The sequence below is a fragment of the Gavia stellata genome, chromosome 12, assembly GCF_030936135.1.
Source record: "Gavia stellata isolate bGavSte3 chromosome 12, bGavSte3.hap2, whole genome shotgun sequence".
NCBI classification, from domain to species: domain Eukaryota; kingdom Metazoa; phylum Chordata; class Aves; order Gaviiformes; family Gaviidae; genus Gavia; species Gavia stellata.
The window spans coordinates 20,946,045-20,973,440 of NC_082605.1; the positions used below are offsets into that span (position 1 = coordinate 20,946,045).

The 27,396-nt window shown below is 38.3% G+C and overlaps 1 protein-coding gene across 1 annotated transcript in view; it reads right to left on the bottom strand.

The window, feature by feature from the left end:
* SHQ1 (SHQ1, H/ACA ribonucleoprotein assembly factor) overlaps nucleotides 1-27,396 on the bottom strand; it is a 54,821-nt gene that overhangs the window by 12,466 nt on the left and 14,959 nt on the right. The window contains exons 8-11 of the mRNA XM_059823297.1: nucleotides 22,513-22,667; nucleotides 18,796-18,849; nucleotides 16,094-16,217; nucleotides 8,365-8,485 (exon numbers count right to left, since the gene is read on the bottom strand). Of these exons, the coding sequence (XP_059679280.1) occupies nucleotides 8,365-8,485; nucleotides 16,094-16,217; nucleotides 18,796-18,849; nucleotides 22,513-22,667 (454 nt within the window). The remainder of the gene's footprint in view (nucleotides 1-8,364; nucleotides 8,486-16,093; nucleotides 16,218-18,795; nucleotides 18,850-22,512; nucleotides 22,668-27,396) is intronic.

Here is a 27,396-nt window from a genome sequence, read left to right on the forward strand (position 1 = left end):
AATGGCTAAAACCCAAAATGTCAGTCCCATCATACATACAGACAAGTCCAAATCAATCTTTAACTTTCTTACCAATGAACTACTGATTTTATTCAGTCTCTTGCGATAACATAGTTCATTCAGACACGTACATTCATGGAACCTTTTTTCCCCTAATTCTCCCCATTTTTCAACATCTTTTTGAACAGACACTAGAATTAGTCTGTGTTTTAGCATGGTCTCGCAAATGATGCATTCTAAGGTCATGTCACTTCCTTGTCCTAAATGATACTACTCTGCTGCTTCAGCTGAAGATTGTACTCACCCTCTTACGTCCTCAGATGTTAATAGGTGCTCAGGTTCAAACTGTTCTCAAACATGACCCAACCTATTTTTCTGGAGCTGCTGCCCTCAACTGTTTTATATTCTCCAATCCACAACTATGATCTACAATCTTTTATTGTGCACATGCCCTCTTATACTTGATTGTATTAAATGCACATTGTTCAAATAAGCACATGCTGCCAATCTGGGTCAGCCTGTGCAATTCATTTTCTACCTTTAAATAAGTAACATTTAATGTCACCAGAAATTTTTATTTAAAAAAGACATACACTGTATTTTCTTACAGATTGTTAAAGATACAGGACACTACTCTGACAAAAACTCTGAAAACAATGGATGATCTTAACTTTATAAAGCAACAAAAAATGGTCTTGTCTTTTTTCTCCATTTTCCAATATTTCCTACTACACTGACATATTAGTAACTCCTACGGTTGGTGGTATGTAAACTCAAATACACATAAAACAAACCTCAAAGAGCCTGCAAAGAGATCATCTGAAGTGGCCACTCCCATTATTGGTAAAGGTTGAAAACCAGCTGGGATATCTGAAAGTTAATACACCACTACAGGCCACCAAAGAAGTGAATGAAAAGCAAACCTAATGCCGCATGATTACTCAAAGCAGTAAGCAAATGCAGTGCTGCATGTGGAACTAGCTGCCAGCAGTAGTAGTGCCAGCTTGTAAAGCCTGCTAAGAAGGAATTACAGTAATTGGGGATTGCAGTCATGAGCTACCATAGCAAGTCATCACAGGACAGTAAGGGTGAAGCCTATGTAACCAGGTAAAACACAGCTTTCTTACTGTGTTCACGGAAAAGGTGTAATCTCAAGCAGCACCAAGATTTTTCTGGTTTACACCTTGTACCTTTATGGCTCTTAGGCCAAAACAGCAAAGGAAAGAATAGCCTTCAAATTAAAAATCTACAAAATCCAACAAGTTTTTTTGTTTTGCAGGGGGGTGGGGAGCAGGTAATTAAGTGGCCTCAGTGTATCTGTAATGACAATACCATTAAAGAAGGATAGTGAAAAATATAATCCTCTAACTACAAGACAGATCAAAAGAAGGGATTTTGTGATGGTGGCAATGGGGTTGTTAAGCTATCTGATAAATAACATAACTGGCTACATCCAAACATATGCTAAAAGCATATGCTAATGGCAAGGCTGCTTTCAAAGCAGCAACGTGAAAGCAATTTGGCTTTTCTCTGCACCACCTACTTTGAATACTGGAGTTTTTAATCAAACCTGAAATTACCGCAGCCTTCACTAAGCTAAGGTTAACATGGGCAGCAACGAAGGCAAAGTAAAACCTAAGCTAAAGCCAAAGCAGAGTTTGTTGACCATGAAACTGTAATGCACATAAAATACAACACTATGAGGTGTGTTCCTCCTAAGGTCTTCACAATATGAAGTGCTTTAAACATACTGTACAAGTCAGTTTAATCCCACAGAGCCAAGAAGCAGGATTTTCATCCAGAATATATTACTGGTTATGCCTTTGTTCTTCTGAATCATGGCGGCTGAATCCAAGAGGTTAACAGCTGAAAATTAGCATAGTCCTCTAACATTTGAGAATGCTTTAAAGCACTGGTAAATTTTTCTTATCTGTTAATACATATCTCCCTCCCCCCCATTACAGCTCGAAAATTTAATTAACTAACATGTTAGTAGCACACCATTTGAAAACCTTTTAGGATAGTTTAGTTCCTGATTCTTCCTGTCTGAACTTAGCGTTTTCGTAGTAGAAGTGCACAGTCAACAAAAGTTACTCTATTCACCCCTCATCTAGCAGTACGGTCCTGAGTTTCAGATGTTAGTCGAGTCATTCCTAGGAACATGGCAATGCAACAAAAAGTAAATAGGACTTCATGAATATCAACCCCACAATCAGCAAAAAAGCAAAGACCAAAAGATGTTTAAAAGCCTGTTTTTACTCTATTCAACTATTTTGAGCTTTACAAAACCCTAAGCCACTAAAGAAAACAAAAATGCCAAGAAGAAACAGCTGCAAAAATGGCAGCAGAAAATAGTTTCTACATACTTTGAAACACTTTTCAAAGCTTTCCAGATCTTAGCAAATAATAACCAGGTCAAATTTTTTAAGTTTGCAGATGGATGGTCAGTTTCACAAACAGTTTTAACATACAATTGGAGTATACATTAAAATTCTATTTACCTTCATCTAAAGATCATAATATTTCACTACGTTAAGCTTAAATATGTTATATGTTACAACATATTTTCCCAAATCTAGCAAAAGCTTAAGGTAGTTCTTTCAGGAAGGCTGTCATACATGATCTATACTCAAATGCTTTTTGCCCTACAAGCAAGCACAGCATAGGATATGGGGAGCTGGCATGTGTAACAAGATACAAGGAAAATAAGTAAGATGTTCTATAGAGGAGAGAGCAACGTAAATTAATAACAGACCTATACAGCTATGCAAATACTTATATAAACTAAAGAAAGGCTTTTGAAGATTCAGTGTGGTACAGTGTGTTTAAATGGGCACAGGGCAGTTAGACTTACGAGCACTATTCTGATTATCAAATGTCTGTTTTTAAAAAATGTTAGGAGGCTGTCATATATTTGCAAAAAAGACTGGGTTTGAATGTAAAAGAGATAACTTCTAAAATGAATCTTTAAAGTCAGTTAAAGCCAAGAAAGAGGTCAGAATGAACATAAAGAAATCTTCCCTCTACCAAACTTTAAGCAATGCAATGGACTGAAACTATGATGCTGAAGGTTGACTTCCTTACTCCCTTGTGCAATTTACAATCCGATATGACAGAGGCAGTAAAAATCCTAAATCTCACTGATCTTATTTTTCTGAAATACTTGGGCTCCTTAATGCCTTTGCAACATCAGGCCTTAACACTGCAGGCCCACATTACACTATATTGATTAAAACAGTAATTCAGAAAACCTGGGGAAAAGAAAAGGGGGGCTGAACAATCACAGTCAGTCTCATCACCTCAATGACATGCTGTGAATGTAATTAATTCTACATTTATTTAGAGAACTTCACACCCTATACATAAAGCAGCAACTCCCTGCTGGTTTCAGACTAGGTAATGATGTTGTAACAAGGACTAGGTTTCGATTATAACAAAGAGATGAAAAGGAAACAGACCTATGAAGCTAGCTTATCTTTTAGAGTATGTCTCACCTGCAAATCAAGAGAAGCAAATAGAACATGCTTAGGAATATCTGAGTTAGCTTTAATTTAGTTAGTTGCAATAAAGATAGCAACTTCTACAGAGACTGTATAAATGCCACCAGGAATGCTGGTTTTCATCCTAAAGCAAATAGTCCATGCCTGAGCTGGCACATTACACCTACAGTGACCAAAATTAGCAAGACTACATTTGTCCTAGGTTGCTGAGGACATATACTTATATGTGAAGGTGCGACTACAGAGCACACATGAATTAAAGCAGTCTGTATACCAGTGTAACAAATCAAGTTGCAGATACAGTTCCACAGGACACAGCTCAGATCTCATAACATACAGATCTCCTTTACTGCATGAGTTGAAGCTATTACAATACACAACACAATGATTTTCTATTTCTTTGCAATAGAACAGGTCACAAATAAAATGTGAGATGGCAAGTTAAAAAGTAGAAAAATAGTTATAATGAGAAATATAATACCAATTACATGGGATCAAACACCTTATTCTCTTGCATTCCTCATACCCATAAAGCTTTGAGACATATACAACTATAAACTCTGCATAAGTAAGCGTACTAACCCCTGGAAAACTGCCAGGGACGCTAACAGTTTCACTTCCAATTCAGGAACACAGAAAACATACATTTACTAATACTGAAGCGGTACATGTTTAATATTAAACATGTATTAAAATGTTAGGTAAAAATATTTTAAATCAGTATGGACTCAATTGTTCTCTTACATAGGGATGCAGAACAGCATGCACTTAAATGCCTGCCTGGACAAGGACTCATAGGAGCCTTCCATGTAGCCACTTGTGTTATGGCCAGCAGGCATCACGCGGCTGAGCTACCAGAAGGCGCATATGTACAACAGCGGACAACAAAAAGTAATGTGAATAGAGACTGGCACAAAGACGAATACAAAGCACTAGAGAAAGATGTCAGGCTACACAAAGGAACCTCAGCACAGCAAGAGTCAGTGGGTAAACTGCTCTGATCTATAAAGGACACAACTCCTATGGGGTCACAGACACATAACTCCCCCCTAGCAGAAGAGAAAAAGGCCTCCTGCAACAAACCCACATCTACATTCACCTGGTCTTAGCAGCCCGTATTGCAGCTATCAGACAACCAGTGGTCTCCCCAAACCTCTTTCTCCTCTCCCTCATCTCCTTCTGCTCAGAGTAAGGCATGAAAGATGGAGAAAAGCTCAGACTTACAATACAAATTCAGTTATAACTTCACCTTGGAGAGGCTGCCATATGTATCAGTGGTTTGTAAAAGCTCTGACCTAAAGAAAAAAGCATGCAAACCAGACAAATTAAATTTAATTTTATTATGGAAATGCAAGTAATAACAGAAGTGACAGCAGGGTGGATGATAAGCTTACTTAGCAGGGGGATCAAATGAAGTGATGACATGTCATTATGACCTCAGGGGGTAAAGATGCAATTTTCCATCTGGCTGCATCTGGCTTTTCAACATAAATGTTGACACCACCTGCCGAGATTTACTAGAAGCTGCTTCCATAGGTCTTTGTCTAGCTTTTGTTACCCAGGTTAACGTTTACTTTTCCCTCTTTTCTGAGAAGTTTTGCTGAGCAACATGCTCCCTTTCTTCAAAGCCTAATGAAGAGTTAAAAGGATTTTCTATGCCACTTTATATAATAGACCAAATTATTAATAGTAACTTCACAAGCAGCTCAGAGAGAGATACTAGAAACCTAGAAAGCAGGTAAAACTAGCCTTAAGATTGCAAACAGGAAGACAAAATTTTAGCTACACGTGCTAATATCTTGCATTGTCTAAGACTTCTAAGAAACTACTTTCCTCTTAATCACAGGTACCCAAATGAAATAATTTACCTGAAAAAAATCTTTAGAATTAAAGAACTAGATTGGACTCACCATATCCAATTGACTATTAGCCACCTGTGTTTTATTCAGCAGCTTAATCATTTCCAATTCGTGATAGATTCTGCTTAAAATAAGTCATCTTTTGCCAGCCCAGTGACACATTTACTTATTAATCTAATTTAGCCACAATCAAACTATCATCTCAAACCAAATTTGTAATCAGCTATTGACACACTGTAAGGTGTTTGTTTCCACATTGAATATTTAAAAGCTAGTACCCACCAGTGGCATTCCTGTCCCAGAGGCTTAATCTGGGAAAAGGACTGTACGCTTACTACCACTTGATACATCCATTATGTTTTTGCCTGTGCCAAACTTTTTTCTAAACCTACAGCTCCCAGACTTTTCTCTGCCAGTACAGGTGAGCTAAAAAGCTTGGTTCCACCTGTTTTTAAAGTGCCCAGATTCTTCAATAAAAGAACCTACAATCTGTTTCAACTGTTTAAACAAAGAGGCCCTGACCTCCACTAGGACTTGGTTACATACCAGGGAAAGAGGGGAAGAAAAGAAAAACCCTCCACAGATTTTGAGCACGCCTTGGGACTACAGCTATGAAAAGACAGGGAAAAAATGGAGACAAAGAAAGTTAATGAAGCCTGCATAGAGCGAAGAATAGCTAAGAAACAAAACAGAGAAAGGATCCAGACTGATCAGACACACAAATAACTTCCTTGAAAGACCACCACAAAAATACCTATAAATACCTGCCCCTCGCAAAACTCTTTCACCACAAAGGCGACTACCAGAGGGATGTCATAACCGTCTTCCCCTGAAATGGAAGGTGAACCACCCCCCTCACCTTGGAGAGCTGAGAACCCTTGTTCTTAACAGACAAGTCGCCACCTATCTCTGTATCTGTTAAGGATTTTCTGAAAGACAAGTGAACTTTGTTGTTCCCTTCAACATAAGGGAAAAAACCAAGTGTTCCTGTTTACTTCGTACATGCTTAACTCCAAGCACATGCTTCACTGCTAAACTGAACAGGAATGACTTAAGCAAGTGCTCAAATGCTTTCCTGATTCAGAGCCTAAAAATAGGAATGGTTTCTGCAGTTCCTCTTTCTCTTGTTCTCCTAATGACAGACAACTATTGTGCCATGTCATTATGACAATAAGATAGCTTAATTGCTCTCTTTCCAGACGCTGTCAGTTCTGCTTAACTGGTACCTAATGTATGCGTCTGGGAGTGTATTAATATCAGTCACTTATACCTACCATACATTTCCTCTGCTGTATTTAAAGAAAGCCTTGTTTTTTATGATTGACTTGCTAGACATTATATTCCTCACTATGGGCAGCAGTGGTATTACTCATTTATTCATGAAAGATGCATGAAATAACTTTTCCCTTCTTCATTTACTGTACTTTTTCAACTCAACTTCAACCTGAACATGCATTTCCCCATACTTGTATTTAAGGTGTGGCCAAAAAATGCCTCCTTGAAAATGACAGTGTAAAATGAACTGGCTGTTCCTGTAACTAATCAGGATTGATGAATCAAAATGTTTGGAAACAACTATAGCTGCTCTAGAATATTTTGTGCATTGTTTTCCTGTAGTAACATAGTCATTGAAAGCATACAGAGAAGAGTAAGAATCAACAGTATCTACAACATGTAATAAGCAGCTATCAACCGAAGGCCTTTAATTCTCCAAGAAGTACTGGTAAGGCTACACCTAAATATACAGCCTATGCAAGCTGGCTCAATTCTCTTGCATTTTCTCCATTCTGATCATGATTATTACAGAGTTCCCTCTATATCCCCTCACTGCTTCTTGTGTCTTGTGCACTTAGGTTATTTTTTTCTCCCACAGTCTCTCTTAAATTGGGAACTGGAATGCAAAGACTATTTTTAACCATTGTTTTAGAAGTCTATATGTTGCTATATTAACAAATATGACAATGGCATTTTTGTGTTTATATTAGTAAGGCCTTCCTTTTCAGAGAAGTATTCCTTGCCACTCATACATGTACTTTAGTGGGCCTTCAGAGGAGGCTGTGAAGACATAGAAAGTGAGGCAGAAAAAACAAAAACTGTATGAAAAATAGAGTAAATCTGACAAGAACAATATAAAGCTTACTAAGATTTGAACATGCAGCTTTCAACATGCAGCTTTCTTTGTTCATTTAATCCATTTCTCACTGTTTTCTTACCAATACTTTTGCTTCTAAACAATTAAAGCATGTTGACGCTTCTAACCAGTCTGGTTGCGAAGTTCCCGACTCTGAAAATAAGTAAAGCCATGCTGACTCCGTTGAAAGAACACAGGTGAGACACAGAAGTGGTGAAGCATAGGGACTTTGGAAGTGGCAGAGTCACTGTTTCCTCTCAAGTGATGTGGAAGCCAAAGCACAATGCCAGGGAGAGTGAGATGGCAAGCAACTACAAGGGCAAAACTACACAGCGCAGAGATTTGCGACACTTATTCTGGTGTTAATCAATTGGTACAACTGCTACAGTCCATAAATCAACTTTTTCATACACATTTAAATGGTTTGCATGTGCTCTGATCAGAATTGAAAGTTGTCAATTCTATTGGAAGTTATAAATTCAATCCAGAACTAGGAGTTGTTTCCAACCTTTTTCCTAATGTTATGTAAGTGCTATACAAACATTTTTGCTCCTAAAAAAAGATCACAATGGAATGAAAATTCCCCAGAAGCTGTTCCCCCCCCAGCCATTAATAAATTAATGAAAATTCACATTTTTTTATTTAAAATGCAATTCTTCCCTCCCTCCTCCAATGATGTCACTACCAAAGAAAAATACACTGAATGTCTTCACTTATGTAGTAAGACTAGCTGGATAGCCAAGGTTACTAAATGAAAGAGACCGATCACACTTCCATTGATGGAGATAGCATTTCTTTTGATTTTACTGATACTTGTTTTTAGCATACCTCATCTATGAACACTTCCCACATCAATAACCACTTAGGAACTTACTTGGTTTTTTGAATCCAGACACAATAGTCTGTAATGAAGAGATCATTAAGGATGTAGGCTGGGTCACTCTCCATAAAAATCTTGTGGATGTCCAGCAGACACTTCAAAACTGCAGCTTTTCCTGGAAATAGATTTTTATTTTTGTAATTCACTAGAAATCATAATAGATAATCTTTACCATCTTCTCACCTTTGAGACTTTAATAACCATGATATCTACAACCACCTTGATTCACAGTCTCAGAACAGCAGTAATAGGACTATGCCCCTCACTATCCACATCCATGGGGATGTGGAGTCCCTGAATTCAGCAGGAATCTCTCTGCAAGACTAAAGCCTCAAAAGCATAGCCATGCGTGTAATTCTCTACAGCTGAAGAAGCCCCCTCCCCCAGCTTTTCCACATCTCTGAGCTGTGCTGGCCCAAACATCAGCACAGTCAAGCAGTGAACCATATAGGGGGGGAGCTGAAAAGTAACTCACAAATAACAAAAAGTTATGCCCCATAATTTATCTGAAGATAGAGAAAAACTTATTTCCCTCTATGCCTCCACAAATACCTGTGCTGGAAAATAGTAAGGTTGGGAACACGCAGCCCACAGCAGAGTCAAGCACGCAGGAGCCATAGCAATTGTGTAAGCCAATGTAAGCAATACCATCGCCTAACATCTAACCATTGCCTTAAATTAAGCAGAACTTTTCCTGCTTCTGTTAGTTACATAATAATTTGGCAAAGAAAAAACTCAATTCAGGCCCAAGAAGGTGCCATTTGACATACAGTTGATAAATGCAGTAAAAGATTAAAACTTGAATGTTTTCTCATTCTACAACCAGAAATCTTTCTGTAGTCAGTTTAATTTTCTTCATATGCAACCATTGTTTATGAAGAGAATTGATTAATGTAACCTCCAGTTAGCTGGAATCTCCTTTAGTTTTCTGATGAAAGCTGCTAAAGGGTTAAGTGCTGGAACACTAAGGAAAAAAAAAAATTATTTTCACTGTTTAATGGGGGGAAAAAAAAGAAAAAAACATTCAAATGAAAACACCCACTACTGCAAATGGAATCTAATAACCCTCTCCCAAGAGGCTGGCTCCTCCTAGGCTATGAAACCTGAACATGGATGAAATTACATTTTAAAGATTTTTAAAAAAAAAAAGATCAGAACTCCCCCTGCTGTTCAAGCACAAAATTTGGTTTGAAGTAATTCCATGCTGAAAAAAATACAGAGAATGAAAGTTAAAAGATGTGGAAGATTGCAATAAGGAGAAAGAACCTGGAGAGTAAAAACCCATGGCAAACAGAACTGAAAAAACCCACTGGTTTGGAAGACACCAATTAAAGAAGTGTCAGGAAAAAATGCAAAAGAAAAACATAAAATCCCAACTATAACTGATGAACTTTTAGATTGTATCACCATCAATGCTTGTCAAGACAAGCTTGTCAAACTTAACTATTTTGACTAAAAAGAAATGTGCTGTTTTAATAGAAGTGTGGGATTAAAATTTTTCTAATTTTTAGGTTCCAGCTGTCAAGCTGCCAGCCTGAACCATTTACAACATCTACTACTGTTGCTCATCTGCCAAGTAACAATGTAAATTAGTGACTATAACACTAATTCTCAATAAAAAGTAGACTTTCTTCATAAATTACATTTTAAGATTATAGTAGCTTAATGGGCCTCTAATCAGAGAGGTTGAAAATCTAGCCAGACTTAATAAAATAGTAAACCCTACATACAGGCAAACACACAGAGCACAGCAAACTACTAAATTTCTGCCTTCAGAATATGAATCTTACACATGCACCCTATAAACAAGAAGTCCTTCTACAAAACTGCATTCAACTCCTTACCACAGGAATAAAAAAAAGATATGAAGAGCAAACACTATTTAAGCCATGTAGGATAATGTAGACTATTCCGTAACATACAGATGATTCTTGGCCTATTTCTGTGGAATTCCACGCCATAGGTTCTGTCTCTGGCTATCTTCTTCAGCCTTCAGTAGACATCTGGTCTTAACTTTCAGGCTGTGGCTATGTATTCAGTAGCATTATTACTTACACTGGCTTAGGTACTCTTTGCTGTACTCCTTTGCCTCCCTCTTTTCCACAGCTCTTCGTGATGTGCTAGTGCAGCTATTTGGGAAACCATTTGGCAAATGGGATCAGAGAACCAATGAACCCAAAAGACAAAGAGGCTAGGGGCTTTTTTCGGCAGTTATGTCAGTCCAACTCACTGAAAGGTTGTCTATCAAAGCAAACCTAAGATGCACTAGTTTTAAAAGTCTACTTCTTTTGTAGCCCTAGGATTGTCATTTTTTAAAATTCACTGTATACTGGAGTTAAGAAAGCCATGGAATAGAAGATTAAGACATGCCAAGGATAACCAATTTCATTTTCTTCACATAGCTTGAAGAGGCAAGCACTTTTAAGTTCAAGGGTGACGAAGAAAAATCGTCTGTTTAGAAAAACAGCAATATATGTTTAAGAGCAGGCACAAGAAACTTTGATAATAATATCAGGAAAATATTAATTATTTACTTTTAAGTCAGTTTTTGCATCTCTTCTGTGTAAAGTTACAGCTCTGCATTATACTGATCAATAAATACACTGCTTTTTATGTACAATTTCCTGATTATTCAAAAAACCAACTAGTTATATTTATAAGTACAAAGATTCCAACTTCTGTACCAGAATCAAAAATATTTGATCTTCTCAGCTATTAAAATTTAAGATGTAGAACTTGAAAGTATATGACTTAAGACAGACTCTAATACCCTCTATTTTTTGCCTTAAGATCTGTGTTGGTGGTAAAGGAGGGTAACAATCAACCTGAAATTGGGATATATTGTAGATGGGGTATCAAATCTAAGTACTAACCCATTGTTTTTCTGAGACAAAGGTGGTTTTCTTTTCCTGCCATTAAAAATCATTACGCTGCTGTTGGGGAGAGCATGAGTTGCAACTTCAGAGGAAAAGCAGCAGAGTGGCTGTGCAGACAAGGCAAAAAATCGAAAGAGTCAGAACGTATGTCTGCAGACCATTGGATTCTTCTGGAGTTCATTGCTATGACAGCTGGTAGATGACAGCCCACAACTTTAATTCTACAGTTTTAGAAATCCAGTCCCCTTTCCACAGATTAGTTCAAAGCAACGATACAATTTGACCCCAGCTCTGTATCTGCCATTTGATATAACCACCTACTGATTTTACACCATCATGAAATTCTACCAGCTTTCATACTGAATATTTGGAAGCAAAGGAAATTAGTAGTCCCATCATTCTCTTTTACATGAAGTTATTTTTCCTGCAGACTTCTAGACGTTTTTCCATATTTTCAAGAAGGAGAAGCATTCATCTAAAAAGATAAACTGAACTGCACTGTCTCATTAAAAAGTGAGAAGAACAGCATTCTTAAAAACAAGAACAGAACTCTGACAGACTTTTAAATGAAAATTTCCTGGTAATAACTTACCCAGCTAGGCGACACTACTATCTGTTTTTAATGGATAATCATATCATCCTAAATCTATTAGTGTTAACTGCTGTATGGAAAGAAGCAAAGCATATTTTATGTCACAGGAGAGAGTACAAATGAGTTCTCTTTATTATTAGCTCATAGATAACTTCCAAATCCGTATTACGCAATGGTAATGCAGTATCAGTAAATACTGACAGCACCAGCCCACACCACTTACTTACTACAGGTCTACTGAAAAGAAAAAGGGCTCCATATATTTACATAAAAACACACCTGATAAGTTTTTGTTAGTCAAACTGTCAAATGCAGTATGTACATTTTGTTGGAAATAGCATTGTAGCTAGATGTACCACTGTATTTCATTCCCCTTTTTAATCCTACCCAAAGAACAGATAAATGCAGTAGATATCCTGGAAACTATGTGAATTTCGAGCAGTTTTGCTGAATTATTTTATGTATTATAGATCACTAAAACAGCACATGAGAACATATGCTGAGGACCTCAGTATTAATCAGCTTAATGCATTAGTCTTGCAATTAACACTTTGGCAGGAAGTCTTAATTCAAAATAAAAAGTGTTTCAACCACACGCAAGGATCCTTAATAGCTTAAAAACGCAGTGTCCTATACCTTGGAAGTGATCCATCAACATAGCACTAATAATTTTAAAGTCAACTCGTATAACTTGGGCCATAACAATTAAGTCCCATCAGAATTCTTTACTATTTATAAATAAATTAGTTTACTGTGCTTATTATCATCGAAATGTTGTATTATATTACGTCCCAGCTTCTGTTACCAGCATCCTGAAAGAAACCTCAAGTCAGGATGAGGCCAACTCAAACCGATTCTTCCTTCAAGTTAAACACCAGTCCTCTTGCATCTACATGAAAAGGAATAGTTTTGTGGTACTATTTAATTGAATTCATTACCTGTTACTTGACGGTCATTTTTACCTATGTTCATCACACGCATATTGCAATACAGTGCCAAACTGGTAAGGGATCATTTCCAGTAAACAAAGAGGGTAACAGAGTATTTAATGCTATCTATAACTATTATGCTTTGCACATTGCACAGTTTGAAGTATTTTTTTAAAAACAGAAATTCTTCAAACGCATGGCTTAACTTCCACTGAAGCTTGAAGGAGGAAACATTTTGACTGAACAAATGTACCTTGGCAGTACAAGCATTATCCACAAATCTATTTCTTTTAAGAATACATAGACATACACTTTTTTTTTTTACCCACATCTGATTATAGGTAATACATCCATTTTGTATCTTTGACAATTCTTTGGAAGTTGGCTACTTAAAAACTTAGAGCTTTTCACACTATCCACACACCATAATAGTAAATACTAATTTGATACACAAACCCCAGAACTTTCAGAAGTTAACATTAATCATCATTACTTTTATCACTACACTGCTAACTTGCTAATGCCCCTCCCAATAGATTTAAGTCCACGTGAAGGAAGTAATATATTCGTGTCTGCTTCCCAGGCAGCACCTGGAAGATTATCACAGCTCATGCTCAAGACAGCGTCCTCTTCTCCACTATTAACAACTCCTGTTGAAATGGGCACGTTATCTTTTCCTTGAGGCTTGCATGTGCCTTTTCAGCATCTGGAAGATCCATGGCCAGCTCTGCAGAAGCAGCTGGTTGCCCCATCCTGCACCGTTTCCCAGGCAACCAGCACAGCCCAGACACACACAGATTGAAGCCAGACCTGCTTCTTCCACTGCTTCTAAACCATTCTAACCATCAACTAAACAAAGCTGAATTTCTTTGAAAGCTTATGGCCATAATTTTCATGCAAATCACCAAGATCAGAAAAACCAAGGCTAGCCTATCTCCTGTCCCAGTAGAGACTGAGTTAGCATACCCAAACTACTTCTCCAGAGAAGACGGGGACTTTGCTGTTGGAGCAAGACCATCACGGGTCACACAGGGAGCCCATGACGATAAGCACTAATCGGCCACTGTGCTTTAGAAGCAGAGGATTCAGAGGCAACAGCAGCCACATGCCCAGTGTAGGAGGATGGAGTAGGAAACCTGACACACAGTTATTGCAGATGCCAAAACTACTGAAGATATTTTGTTGGATCATTGAACATTCACTCCAATACCATTTTCCATCATAACATTAAAAGAAAAGCAAATAGCTTACTTCTCATGTACTATCCTCTTAAGAAAAAATCTGAAAGGCTGGCAGTGCTGTATCATTTCGGTTTTGTTATCAGAATTTTTTTTCCCACACTTACGAACAGCAGCATAAGCCAGTGGAGATAAGTGAAGAGGGACAGCATATATCCTCCCCTTAAAACTTCACTACCTGACTGTTATAATGTAAATGGAAATGGTATTTTGAATCATCAGTAGTTTTTGGCAGTAGTAGAGATTAATATTGCCATTTATGGGGTTTTTTTAATCCTGCAACTCACAAGCATTGAAAATAAACTAAAGTGCTGCTTCTCAGTGATTCTTCTGTCAAAAAAAGGAAAATCTAACACTGAATGCTTTTTCTGAAAGTAGCAACTCACAATAAAGAGAAAAGTTGCAAGGAACTTCAACAACCCAAGACAAACATGGTTGTGCGCAACTGAAGCTGGCATAACCACAGGTTTGAAAATTTGTACTGTTACATGAAAGCTGTCTGGGATAAACAGGGAATATATAAAAAGAATATCACTGCTGAAAGAATAATTTGCAGTCATTAAGATGATGACAGCTCCACTCCTGAATGTGAAACAAAACAAAGTTACAAATATGTAGTGTGTAGTCAGTTTTTTATTTTTCAGTTTTAAATTATTTTTTTTATTATTTATTTAATTTTCAACAATAGTTTTCATGGTATTCACTGCCTGCTTTTTATGAACAGCTCTACTGGCTGTTGTTTAGAACTGTCTTATCTTCCTGATAACAAGCAGAGAACTAAGATAACATACACAAGTCAAAGACTTTGGCCTCTGCTCTGAAGAGAGAAAAATTATTTAGGAAGTATTAGAAGAACAATGATGTAAAACAAGTTTGGTGCTGATATGAATTCAGGATTTCTGGTCTTCGCAGACTACCACTGGTCTTAGCACAGAGTCACCTCAACCATTTTGCCTTAATCCTAAGAAGAATTCTAACACTGAATATGAACCACAAAACTACCTCTTGCTCTTAAATGTGTGATTCTGAATGGCAATACTCAACTGGCACACACAATGGAACACTTTAGGAATTAAGATGGCTAGTTGTTAAATACCATTATTTTGAACAGGAAAAAAGAAAGTAATTAACCAACTGGTTCAGTTTAAAAAAAAAACAAAACACAACAACAGAAGACCTAATTCTAGAAAAAGAAAACTGGCAAGGAAAGCAGGAATTCAACATTAGGGTAAGCTTCCCTTCTGTCAAAATCCGAACATCACTGACAAGGGTTAAATTAAAACAATAGTTCTTCCAAACAGTAAATCATGCAGGGAAGCTGCCCAGATTTGCAACTGCAAAACCATGATGAGCAGAATTTAACAGAACAGTTGGAACAATTGAAGACGATGATGCTTTAAAAACCTCCCTTACATGGAGACAAATCATGGAAGTTATCAGAAATCCTTCCAGTCTTTTTTAACAGGGTTTCAGTCAGGTAATTAAAGAACACAAAGAGCAACAGAAAAAAACAGGACTGCTGTTATACTCATAGCAATAAGTGACCCTGTTTTGAAAGAAAAACTTAGACAACATTAGAATAGGGTCTAAAAAAATTATAGTATCTAACCTAGTGTAACAAACATTTCATTAAAATGTTCTTTTCCAACAGAAAAAATCTCTTTAAAGTATTTTTCTCTATACTGTATTTGTCTGTAAAGACCTTTTCCCTAAAGCTTTACAAATCACAGTTGGACTATCCTGATTTATCAAGATACCAGATCTGATCAAAGACTTTTCTAAGGATAAGCAATTCATAACATTTCTTCTGTGTAGGTTTTCTGGTGTGAATAATACAGCTGAATTTACACATCTGCATGTATTATCTGCTGGTTAATAAATTAGTTGCTTCAGGGGCTCTTTCCTGCCAAAGACACTGATTTTTTTTCTCTTCTCTCCCCAGCCCCATTTTCACAAAACCACAAGATGTGCAGAAATGTCGGTATCTATCAATTTTGGGTGAAACCGGCCAACGGATTCGTAAGTTATTAACAGACATACAAACAATGTGGCTACATAGGCATCACTTCCAATCCTGAAAAATCTTACCTAGTTGCAGTATCATGACTGTATCATTGAAGGCACGTGTCACTAATCCAAAATGTCTGTGTAGGGGATAGCATAGCACTCTTCTTCCAAAAGATACCAGGACATCATGAATGCTAGTGAAACTCTGTGTGTATCAGTGAAAAATCTGAATTAGTCTGTGTGCTTTTCGATACAAAGAATTATTTTGTTTGTTTTCCTTTAAGGAAGAAAGTCATAGCAGAATAGAGAAAAAAGCACATTTTTATACATTATGCATCTAAAAATCTGTATTTTAATAGATATGGAAATCGACATGTTAAATGGAGACAAGGCACCGTACATTTAGTTTGCACGGCAGGATAACAGAAGTCCTATACGTTTCAGTGGCTTTGAATTAAAAAAAGAATGCAGGGAACATTAGAATAAAACATCTAACTCAAGACTTTGCCATTCTTTAAATTAATGCAATAAATTACGTATGTCCCACATTATTATATATATTAAAGGGAAGCTATAAAGAGCCTTTTAGGAATAAAGAAAAATTAAAACCACATGATATTAACAAAATACATGTGTACATATAAGACCTTTAAAAATGATACATGACTCTGCCTTTCATGAAAATTATAGATATTCAAGACAGGGATAAATATATCTGCCTAGGGAAAGCAGTTCATTGTCCTCCTTTACAAGTGAGGAGGACCTCTAATTTACTCAGGCCAGAGGCATTAATGAGTTAAAGACTTTCTTGAGAGTGATTTCCTTTCCAGCTTTCACTTTTCAAGACAAAATATTCCATTTATGAATTCAAATAAAAAGACCTATTTCATCTTGAACTCTCAATTTATTAAAATCAATAAAAACGCTTTGCTGACAGCCAGCACTTTTTTGCATTATATTCCTACCTCAACCCATTTTTTATTTTAATGGATCACCAATAAGCATTTGAATCATTTATGTTTTCATATTTAATATTTAGAGTCCAAGGTGTGTACATGTCATGCACAGCAAAATGGCAGTCAGTTCAAACAAACCATAGCTGAGGCAATTTTGTTTACAGATTGATGAAAACACCCGCCTCTACATGGTTTGTGTAACAGATATAGTTATTAACAGCTTGGTGCCAGGAGACTGAGTTTTCTGGGTGTGAAATACACTGTTGGCACAGGCTGCGCCAAGAACTGCTATATTATAGGATAAGCACATACAGAAAACTCCTTCACTATGTTAGGATAGGGATCTGAAAAAAAATCCAGAGTTAAGGCAATCTCTGCATTTTAACGGCACTCCTTTGTGACTTGCTACTGCAGAACATTCAGTTGGCAACACATTAAAACTAACATATCTAGCAAACCAGTTGTCATAGAACAAGTTATTACTGAATATAACATTTGCCAATACTAGAAACTTTTGAAGGACTGAACCCAAAAATCCTGTCAAATTTCGTTTTTCATCCTGCAAACTGAGACTTGGCTCAGTAATTTCAGGAATGAGGATGGGACAGTCCTTCCTAGCTTGCTGCCGTCATAAATAATGGATCACAGGCCAGATTAAGTCCTTCCACTTCCAACTCTGTAACTACTTAATTACACAGGCCTGTAAACAACCTGAAAGTGCAAAGAAATCAGTTTGTTTCCTCTAGTCTATAGTTTCAAAGGGCCAGCAGCAGCTAAACAAACAGGGATGTGGCAATATCACTGAAAAGAAGGGGGCAGGTAAAGCAACACACATCCGCTAACTCTGCAAGAAACCTGAAACAAAAGTATCCCGCGCATGTCTGAAAGATCACACAATCATTAAAGCCTTAATGAGACAACAGTTCTACAACTACAGAACTGAGGTCTTTTTGCTACAAGAACATGGAATTCAGCTTCCCCATGATGGGGGAAAAAAACAAACCACCTTTTGATTGCGTTCTAAGAGCTTTTCCTATCATTGGGTTTGCATTTACTTCTGGGCTTCCCAGTTCCACTCTCAAACATACTCTGAAGCCACACAGCAGAACAGAGGAGAAGCCAGAAGCCACCTGATTTGCAGCCAAGAAAAAGAGCAAGCTAGGAGTGCAGAATGATGAAGTAGGAAGGCTGAAGAAAGGCTTAACAATCAAAACCCCAGAAGTGAACAATAAGCTGCTTTATTAAGGCCTGCCATCTTCAAAAGTTAAAACATGTATCTGAGGTAGGACTTAAAAGGACACAACACTAAGAAATTACATTCCCTGCTTTTTATGCCCTTTACACCCCTTCTATTTTAACATGCTTTAGCCCGTTAAACAGGAAGATATCTACGACTTCTGATCAAGGAGCTAGAAGGCTGTATTTTCTCGCCCTAAGCATGGAGTTGCACACACATACTGTGGACATATGTGAGGAGTAATTACAGTTACTTCTTAAATAAAGGTCAGGAGTTATGAATCAAGCCCAGGAGCTAGGGACAGCATGTAGACGAGCAGCTTTTTCGTAGTGCCTATCCTTAGCTTTTCCAGAATGGGCCAGAATAAGGCCCAGCACCCAAACATAAGAGGTCATACTCCAGCCTCTTGAGGCTTCTAGCAGCTGGAAGCCCAGAAGTCACAATCAATTTCCTGTAGCATTTCTTAGAAGAGGACATACACTTAATTCATCTTCAATACTGAAACAGTAAGCTTTCCACAAAAGCAACATACAATACCAAAACCAAATAATACAGCAAACACATAATGCAAAACCTAAGTTTTAACTTACCTCCAGCCAGCACAATGTTGCACTCAGTTTCCTGACATTCCAAGATGATTCAACCTGATTTTAAGAGGAGAGCATAAAACAAGTATTATCTAACTCAACATTCAAGACTGCTGGCAAACTAGTTAAGATAACACTCTAGCAGCAATTTAAGAACCTTTGTGAATATGAAGCAGTAATTATATTATGTGCATTGAAATGGCCACAGGACAGCATTAAAAATTATATTGCAATGCAGATGTTAAATAACTGAATTGGTTTCTGTATTGGGAATATCTAGCCCATGCACAAAGCCTTTAAAATATAAACGGCAATCACAGAAAAATGGTATTTTAGTGGAATTCTGTTCCTTTTCACCAAGCAACAGAAACTTGAATTAACAAAGCTCAATGCCTTGTTTCGTGAAAACAGCTCAAGACTTTTGGCTTTCTGAGAGAGTCCTAAAGCCAGCAGGACATGTAAAATGTCATTATTCTTAAAATGTGACAGATTCATAGTATTTGTGTGGTAGTGTGGTCTAGGGGGTTGATTAGGGCAAAAAGCCAGGAAGCCTTGATCTATAATCCTGGCTCTAGTAAAGATTGTGTGGCCTGAACATCTTGGTTTTCCTATTAAAAAGAAAAAAAAAGGGAAAAACCCTACAGTGTTTTCCACATATACCATATGGTTATTGCAAAGATCAATAAAGAATTGTACAATTGTGTTCCTCACATATTTGCAATTTTGTGCAACATGAACGTTTAATACACCTATCATCCTAGATTATTCTATTGAATAAGCAGGTCTGGACATTTCTGTCTGCCATTCCAAAATCCATGCCCCACCATTCAGTCTGGTTAAGACAGAATGGTCTTGATTATATGTTCCAATATTTTGATTAAAAGCATTGAGAAAACATCTCATTCCTTAATATCAGCAGAGGAGATGCTGGACACAAAGTTGTATTTGTGAAGTAAGTCCATTTCAAAAGGGCAAGCTATCCACAGAACAGCACAGAATCCATTCTAAACTTCTGCTATTTTCTTAATTCTTTATAGCCTGTAAAAAGCTTAGGATACAGAACATGAAATAAAGCTAGCTGCTGCTTGTGTAAGAGACAGGCAAACACCAAAATCCTGAAAGTGGAAACATGCCTTCCTACTTCCCTCCAGTGTTTGAATACTAGAAAACGAAAACACTGCATTAGCATTTTTTTAGTTTTTGTGTCAATTTTAAAAGTTTTAAATGCCTCACTCTAGTGTCCAGAATGCCTCAGGAAACACCTTCCACACTCAGGGCATAAGTTATTTTTTAGGCGAAAAAAAACCCACACAAAAACCCCAAACAAAAAAAAAAAACACACTAAAAGAAAGTCAGTTTTGTTAAAGGCATATAATAGCCTATATAAAAAAATAAGCACAGTTTCAGTCCTACAGACTTTCGCTAATTCACGTCACAGAATCACAGAATCACTAAGGTTGGAAAAGACCTGTAAGATCATCAAGTCCCACCAATAAAAAAAAAAAAAAAACCCAAAAAAAACCAAACCAAAAACAAAAAAACAAACCACACCACACAACAACAAACCAGAACACACCAAAAACCAACCCACCCAACACCACGCAGCTCCATGCCCATCAAGCTACATCCCACAATGCCACATCCACACGCTCCTTGAATACCTCCAGGGAGGGTGACTCCACCACCTCCCTGGGCAGCCTGTTCCAATGTTTCACTACTCTCTCAGTAAAGAACTTTTTCCTAATATCCAGCCTGAACCTCCCCTGGCACAACTCAAGGCCATTTCCTCTTGTCCTGTCAGTTGTCACTTGGGAGAAGAGACCAACACCCACCTCCCCACAACCCCCTTTCAGGCAGTTGGAGAGAGCGATGAGGTCTCCCCTCAGCCTCCTCTTCTCCAGACTGAACAACCCCAGCTCCCTCAGCCGCTCCGCATCAGACTTGTGCTCCAGACCCCTCACCAGCTCCGTCGCCCTTCTCTGGACACGCTCCAGCACCTCGATGTCTTTCTTGGAGTGAGGGGCCCAAAACTGAACACAGTATTCGAGGTGCGGCCTCACCAGAGCTGAGTACAGAGGCATGATCACCTCCCTGCTCCTGCTGGCCACACCATTTCTGATACAAGCCAGGATGCCGTTGGCCTTCTTGGCCACCTGGGCACACTGCTGGCTCATCTTCAGCTGGGTGTCGATCAACACCCCCAGGTCCTTTTCTGCGGGGGAGCTTTCCAGCCACTCGTCCCCAAGCCTGTAGCGTTGCCTGGGGTTGTTGTAGCCGAAGTGTAGAACCCTGCACTTGGCCTTATTGAACTTCATCCGGTTGGCCTCGGCCCATCGATCCAGCCTGTCCAGATCCCTCTGCAGAGCCTTCCTACCCTCGAGCAGATCAACACTCCCTCCCAACTTGGTGTCGTCAGCAAACTTGCTGAGGGAGCACTCTATCCCCTCATCCAGATCATCAATAAAGACATTAAACAAGACCGGTCCCAAAACTGAGCCCTGGGGGACTCCGCTTGTGACCGGCCGCCAGCTGGATTTCACCCCATTCACCACAACTCTCTGGGCTCGGCCATCCAGCCAGTTTTTTACCCAGCGAAGAGTGTACCTGTCTAAACCACGGGCCGCCAGCTTCTCCAGGAGAATACTGTGGGGAACAGTGTCAAAGGCTTTCCTGAAGTCCAGGTAGACAACATCAACAGCCTTCCCCTCATCCACTAGGCGGGTCACCTGGTCATAGAAGGAGATCAGGTTGGTCAAGCAGGACCTGCCTTTCATGAACCCGTGCTGGCTTGGCCTGATCCCTTGGTTATCCTGCACGTGTCCCGTGAGCGCCCTCAAGATGAGCCTCTCCATAACCTTCCCCGGCACCGAGGTCAGGCTGACAGGCCTGCAGTTCCCCGGATCCTCCTTCCGACCCTTCTTGTAGATGGGCGTCACGTTGGCAAGCCTCCAGTCATCCGGGACCTCCCCCGTTGACCAGGACTGTTGATAAATGATGGAGAGCGGCTTGGCAAGCTCCTCCGCCAGCTCCCTCAGCACCCTTGGGTGGATGCCATCAGGCCCCATAGACTTATGAGTGTCCAGGTGGCATAGCAGGTCGTTAACTGCTTCCTCCTGGATCATGGGGAGCCTATTTTGCTCTCCATCCCTGTCATCCAGCTCAGGGAGACGGATACCCTGAGGATACCTGGTGTGGCTGTTAAAGACTGAGGCAAAGAAGGCATTAAGTACCTCAGCCTTTTCCTCATCCAAATGATTAATGATTTCCCATGCTTTTTCAGAATCTAAATCAGTAGTGGTGTTATTACAGACAAACACACCTGTTACAGAACTGTCCAAAACACAGAAGGAAGAACCATCAATATAAAAGAACAATCATTTTGTGAAATCCGCATTTACATAAATCAAGGCACATCACAACACAAAACAAATTAGAAACTAACAGAATTGTCTGGAGTCTCCTGCAACTCCACTTCTCTCCTACAGCTAAAATGCTGCTCCAGAAGAACAGAAGTATTTAGAAATCATATTAATCCCACATACATCCCAACAGCTCAATCTAGCAATAGAAAGTCTTTCATTTTAACTTACACAATTATATATTTTTAATGCTTGGAAGTAAGTTCACTTTAGAAGTTAAGTTTCCTAAAGGACAGTACAGGGTCCAGCACTAGGTTCCTAAAACTACTAAATTTCTTAATTTTTTATTTTTTTAACTTACATTCTTGTCTCCTTCATTGACACAGACTTCATAGCAATATGCCAGAAGGATATCAATTAAACCAAGATATACATGATGACGGCTTCTTTTATCCAGAAGATAAGATTTATTTGTGAACTTTCTCAGCTGCTCTCTCTCTTCCTCAGAGAAGACAACTATAAAAAGGAAAAGGATAATTGATTATTAATTTAAAGCTGGCACATTCATTTTAATAGGTGGTAATACTACTTCAACAGTCTCTTTAAAAAGAAGAGTGTAACTAATCACAAGTCACTCATCACCCAAGAAAAAGCCTGAATCATTCTTGGTTTCATTTTTAACTTTTATTAGACTCTGATACATTCCTTTCAACATCAAGTTCCAGCCCTGCAATGTACTGCATGTACACACCGGCAATTCTGAACCCCTCTGAAAGTGCCAAGGATTTCTGTGGATGCCCGGGTATCTTACATAGAGATAAATGCACAATCAGGATCTGAGTAAATTGAAGTTTAAGTCCATATCTTATGGGATAAAAACAAGAAAACAGGTTAACAAAACCAAATATATTTTGTTATTGTAGAAAAAAGTAAGAACTAAAGAAATAGGGAAGGAAAAAAGGAAAGGTACAAGTCTATATTTCCAAGCCTCATCGAATTTCAACTCATGACCTAGGCATGATTTAGGAGCTTCATTTATGCTTTCTGATAACATCCTTCTAGTGTCTGAGGGAGAGCAAAGAAAGATCAAAATCCTGTCCCCACCAATGTTGGTATGAAAGCTGCATCTCCTTTCAAAGAGCTATGGTAGCTACCATCAGTGACCACCATATTTTGCTTATCTCCAGTGTACCTCATTTAGTTAAGAATGACTATACTGAACTAACCCAAAGAATCTTCTCACCCAGTACTTTCTCTTTGGGATGCATAAGGCAGACGACAACAACAACAACATAGGATGCATGCTGTGACAATGCATCAAAGTATTTCTCTAGGAAACAGTGGTATAGACATAGATAGCTAAGATGGAATATTGAATGGCAACCCTTCTGAACAGTACTTGCACCACTTCAGAAAGGATGGCAGAATTGCCTTGAAATAACAGTAGAGATTAAGTAGATAACTGACTAGAAGCCATCTCTGTACAAACTCAAAGTAAATCAAGAAGCCCTTTAGTACCATTAAAACAGCCGGAAGACAGAGCTAAGAGATTTTCATCCAGGCTCCATGGAGCACAGGCATTCAATGTCAACAGGCTCTGATTTACTGAATAGGATAGATGTACTGAGCACATTTTGGTCACACCATAGAAGAAAGTTACAGGCACGAGGTGGCTTGACAGAAGTGTTACTATCTTGACAGCCGATGCTTTGTTGCATTGAGGAAGTCCTACTCATTAATTCATTCAGTAACACTGGGTCTAAAGTACCAGTCATTGAAGGAGATTTCTCCGAGGACAGGAACAAGCCTAATGCAGCGCTCCTGTTACACTTTCGAAATAAACCATAAGATACATGATGTACCCTTTAACTCACTGAATTTTAATTATTTTGGGGGGGGGGGGGGGGACGACGGGGGGGGGACACCAAAACCAAAACACCTTACAATTACTATTGAAATCTCTCTTCATCTTTCACCACCCCTTTTTTGAGTCACTATGTTCTGGCATACTTAGCTGGGGGCAGAGAAAAGCTGTAGGCAAGATGTACAAACTTAGAAATCTAAAATTAATGGTTAACACACTAAGATGAGGATGTGATACTGGCTAAACATTAATATGTTCATCGCCCCGATAAAGCACCTACAGAATCCTTGTTAGCCAGGCAAGCAGCTGGGAAGGGTCAGCCTTTGTGGCTCCTCGAGACAGATCCTTGAATATTGCTGAGCTGCCATCTTCTACCAGCCTCATCAGCACTAACAACTTGACCTAATAACCCAACAATTCCTGCCCCAACTTGACTCCCTGTTTTTCCATTTTAGGATTTTTTATCTTCTACATTGCTATTTACCCCTGGAATCCTTGAGATATAATGATCCTGTCTCAACAATCCTACCCACAATTTTACTGTTCTTATTTTTCTGCAGACTTTCTCACAGCTCTCTCAGCAGCATGAGCCAAGGTCACACAGCTGGGCATAACCCATAATCCAGAGCCCTGGACCCCTGGGACACAGGCAGCTAAATCCTGGGGCAGAGGGGCAGCATTACAGCATGGTTTACAGAAAGAAAAAGTTACAGCTCCTAGTAAACCAAGTTTCTTTTTACACGCCTTGCCCATTTCTCTAGCATAAGGATGATGATTGCAAGTGTGCTTATAGATGTTTCTCCTCAAACATTGCTCATCATTATTTTACACAATATACATTCCCAGGGATAGACTCTGTCTATAAGACATGTGGTCTTCTTTATCCCAAGAGCTTTCTACAAGCTTTCTAATTTTATGACATGTTTTGAAACCAATGTCTAATGCCCAAGGCATGTACATATGCACACACCTCATCTCAGGACATAAAATTACAAATTAGGAAAACATTTTTGAATGTTTCTTCTTTATGAACTTTTTTAATGTTTCTATCAGCTTCATAACCATGAAATACTTGATTTAAATTCCTATGGAAACTTCTTGATGAGCTGAACATCTCTCTGGAGTCAAGCCAGTCTCCATTTATTTACAAGCTCCCACAAAAAGAAATTCCAGCTTTTATATCATCTTGAGAAAGCCAATCTCTTCCACTCGCTATGATCTCGTACAAAGTGACAATTTAGCAAGACTATGGCTGTTCTAACTCTGTTTTTCTGTTAATGCAATCAGTTCAGTATTACCCCTTAAATCACATATATAGATGATGTACCTATATTCTACCGAAGTCCTTTATAAGTTCTTAAATCGCATTGATTCTTCAGTGAGTCCCCTCTATCATTCACATTAAAATTCTCCATAAAACCGTATCTGCAATTTTGTAGCACATTTGAAAAAAATTATTTTCTGAAAAACATAACATAAAACCACTTCATAAGTTGCTACAGTAGGGTGGGTTTAATGAGGTATCACAACAGGGTGTTTACAGTTAGAAGAAGGTCCAATTAGAAAGAAAAAAGGCATTTCCAATTTTGGCCAGCTTTCCCTAGAAAACCCTCTCCTGGAGTACTACACAATTTATTGTTAAATCATATGCAGGTGGTACTTTCACCCTGAAGAGAAACACAAAAGAGGAGAAATGAAACTAAGGCTAAAGATAAAAAAGAAATTCTGAAAAGTAAACAGCCAGAAGTTTCTTAGCAAAGACTACTAGAGCAGATCAGATTCATAAAGCTTAAAATCGCTTCTGCTGACTACGGTGATAAAGAAGTTTGTAACAAAGAAGCTAAATAATTCCTTCAAAGCACGTGAGCATCTACCACAGACAGAATACCCGTGAAACAGTTAATGCCAGCACTCTCATATTTCTAGGCCCTCCCCAATGTGCTTGCTACAGTTAGCAGTCAAGGTGCACACGCATCAGGAATGCAACTGGTCTCCTCCAGAAACTCATTATATTCAGTACTGGATCCACTACTGCAGAGCTGCTCTTCTTAATCAGCGGCTATCACCTGAAGTTTGTTTTTGTCTCATAGCTGATCAAAATTAACCTCTCTTATCATCAGAGATAAGAAACAGTCCAACAGAGAGCAAAACATTGACTTTTTAAAGTTTTACTAACAAGTATTTGTTAGATTCCCCAAAATCCACATTCTAGAGGAATATGTAAATGTGAACCATACTTTCCTTCTAAGTAGAAAGCAAAAGAAACTCCTAGTGAAGTTCACAGAACATATGAGATAAAGTTTTCTTCCACTAAAATGCAAACTCTCTGAAGCATCATAACATATACAACTGAACCATAAACACAGAAATTGCAAGTCTACAGACAGCAGCAAACAAGACCGTAGACTACACAATTCCCAAAGGTAAATGTTAAAAGATGTTCATTAACTCACTGCAAAGTGCCAGGTGTTCTAAATAAAATTCCCCTCTCTGGAGAAAATACTTCAATTTTACAAATAAATACCTATCTATTCCTCAGAGTGTTTGAATAATAAATTATCCAGGCCTGAAACTCATTATTAACACATCAAAACCACCACCTACTCTGTTTTCCCAATTCAAAAATACAAGTACATAGTATAAGATTAACAGAACAGGCAAAATTGTAATTACATTTTCTGCTATATTAAGCCCGTACACTTTCATACATTTGTGTTACCAATGTTTTATCTAACAATATCTGTTCAATTAATATTAACCTAATGCAAAGCAGCATCTGCTGCTACTCATTGAGTACTAAATTTGCAAGTTTTCCTTAAGTTGGATTTTAAAATGTTTTGTAAATTTGTCAGTGCCAAAATCATGCTTCTTCTAGCTGCAGTATAACTGTATATTAACATATGCATGTCTAAAGGAATTGGAGAAATTCATCTCACATACAAAGTTACTGTTAGATCATACTACAGAGATTACCCTGACTTTTTATTCATCTCCTTTACTTATTTTAAACTAGCCATTCATCATGTTAAAATAAACACATTTCAAATTGCCCTTCAGTATCCAACTGGCAATGAAGTTCAATCTCTAAAGGGGACGATGAGGTCTGACAGCTAGAAGGTCTTTTGTTACGATCTTACTGATTTTTTACGCTGCTGATCACATCACTTAAATCAAGCCAGTGTAAGATCTGTATCTCAAGACTACTATGACACTTATGGTTCCAAATGTGTTAGGGGTACTTAGATAAAATGTGCTATCTAGACAGATAGCTGACTCAGTGGTCACTCAGAAAATTACAGAAAAGTATAGTATAGGTCAGGAAGGACCTCTGATAATCAGCTGGTCTGGCCTTCTGGCGGAAGCAGAGCCTTGGCTTATGGT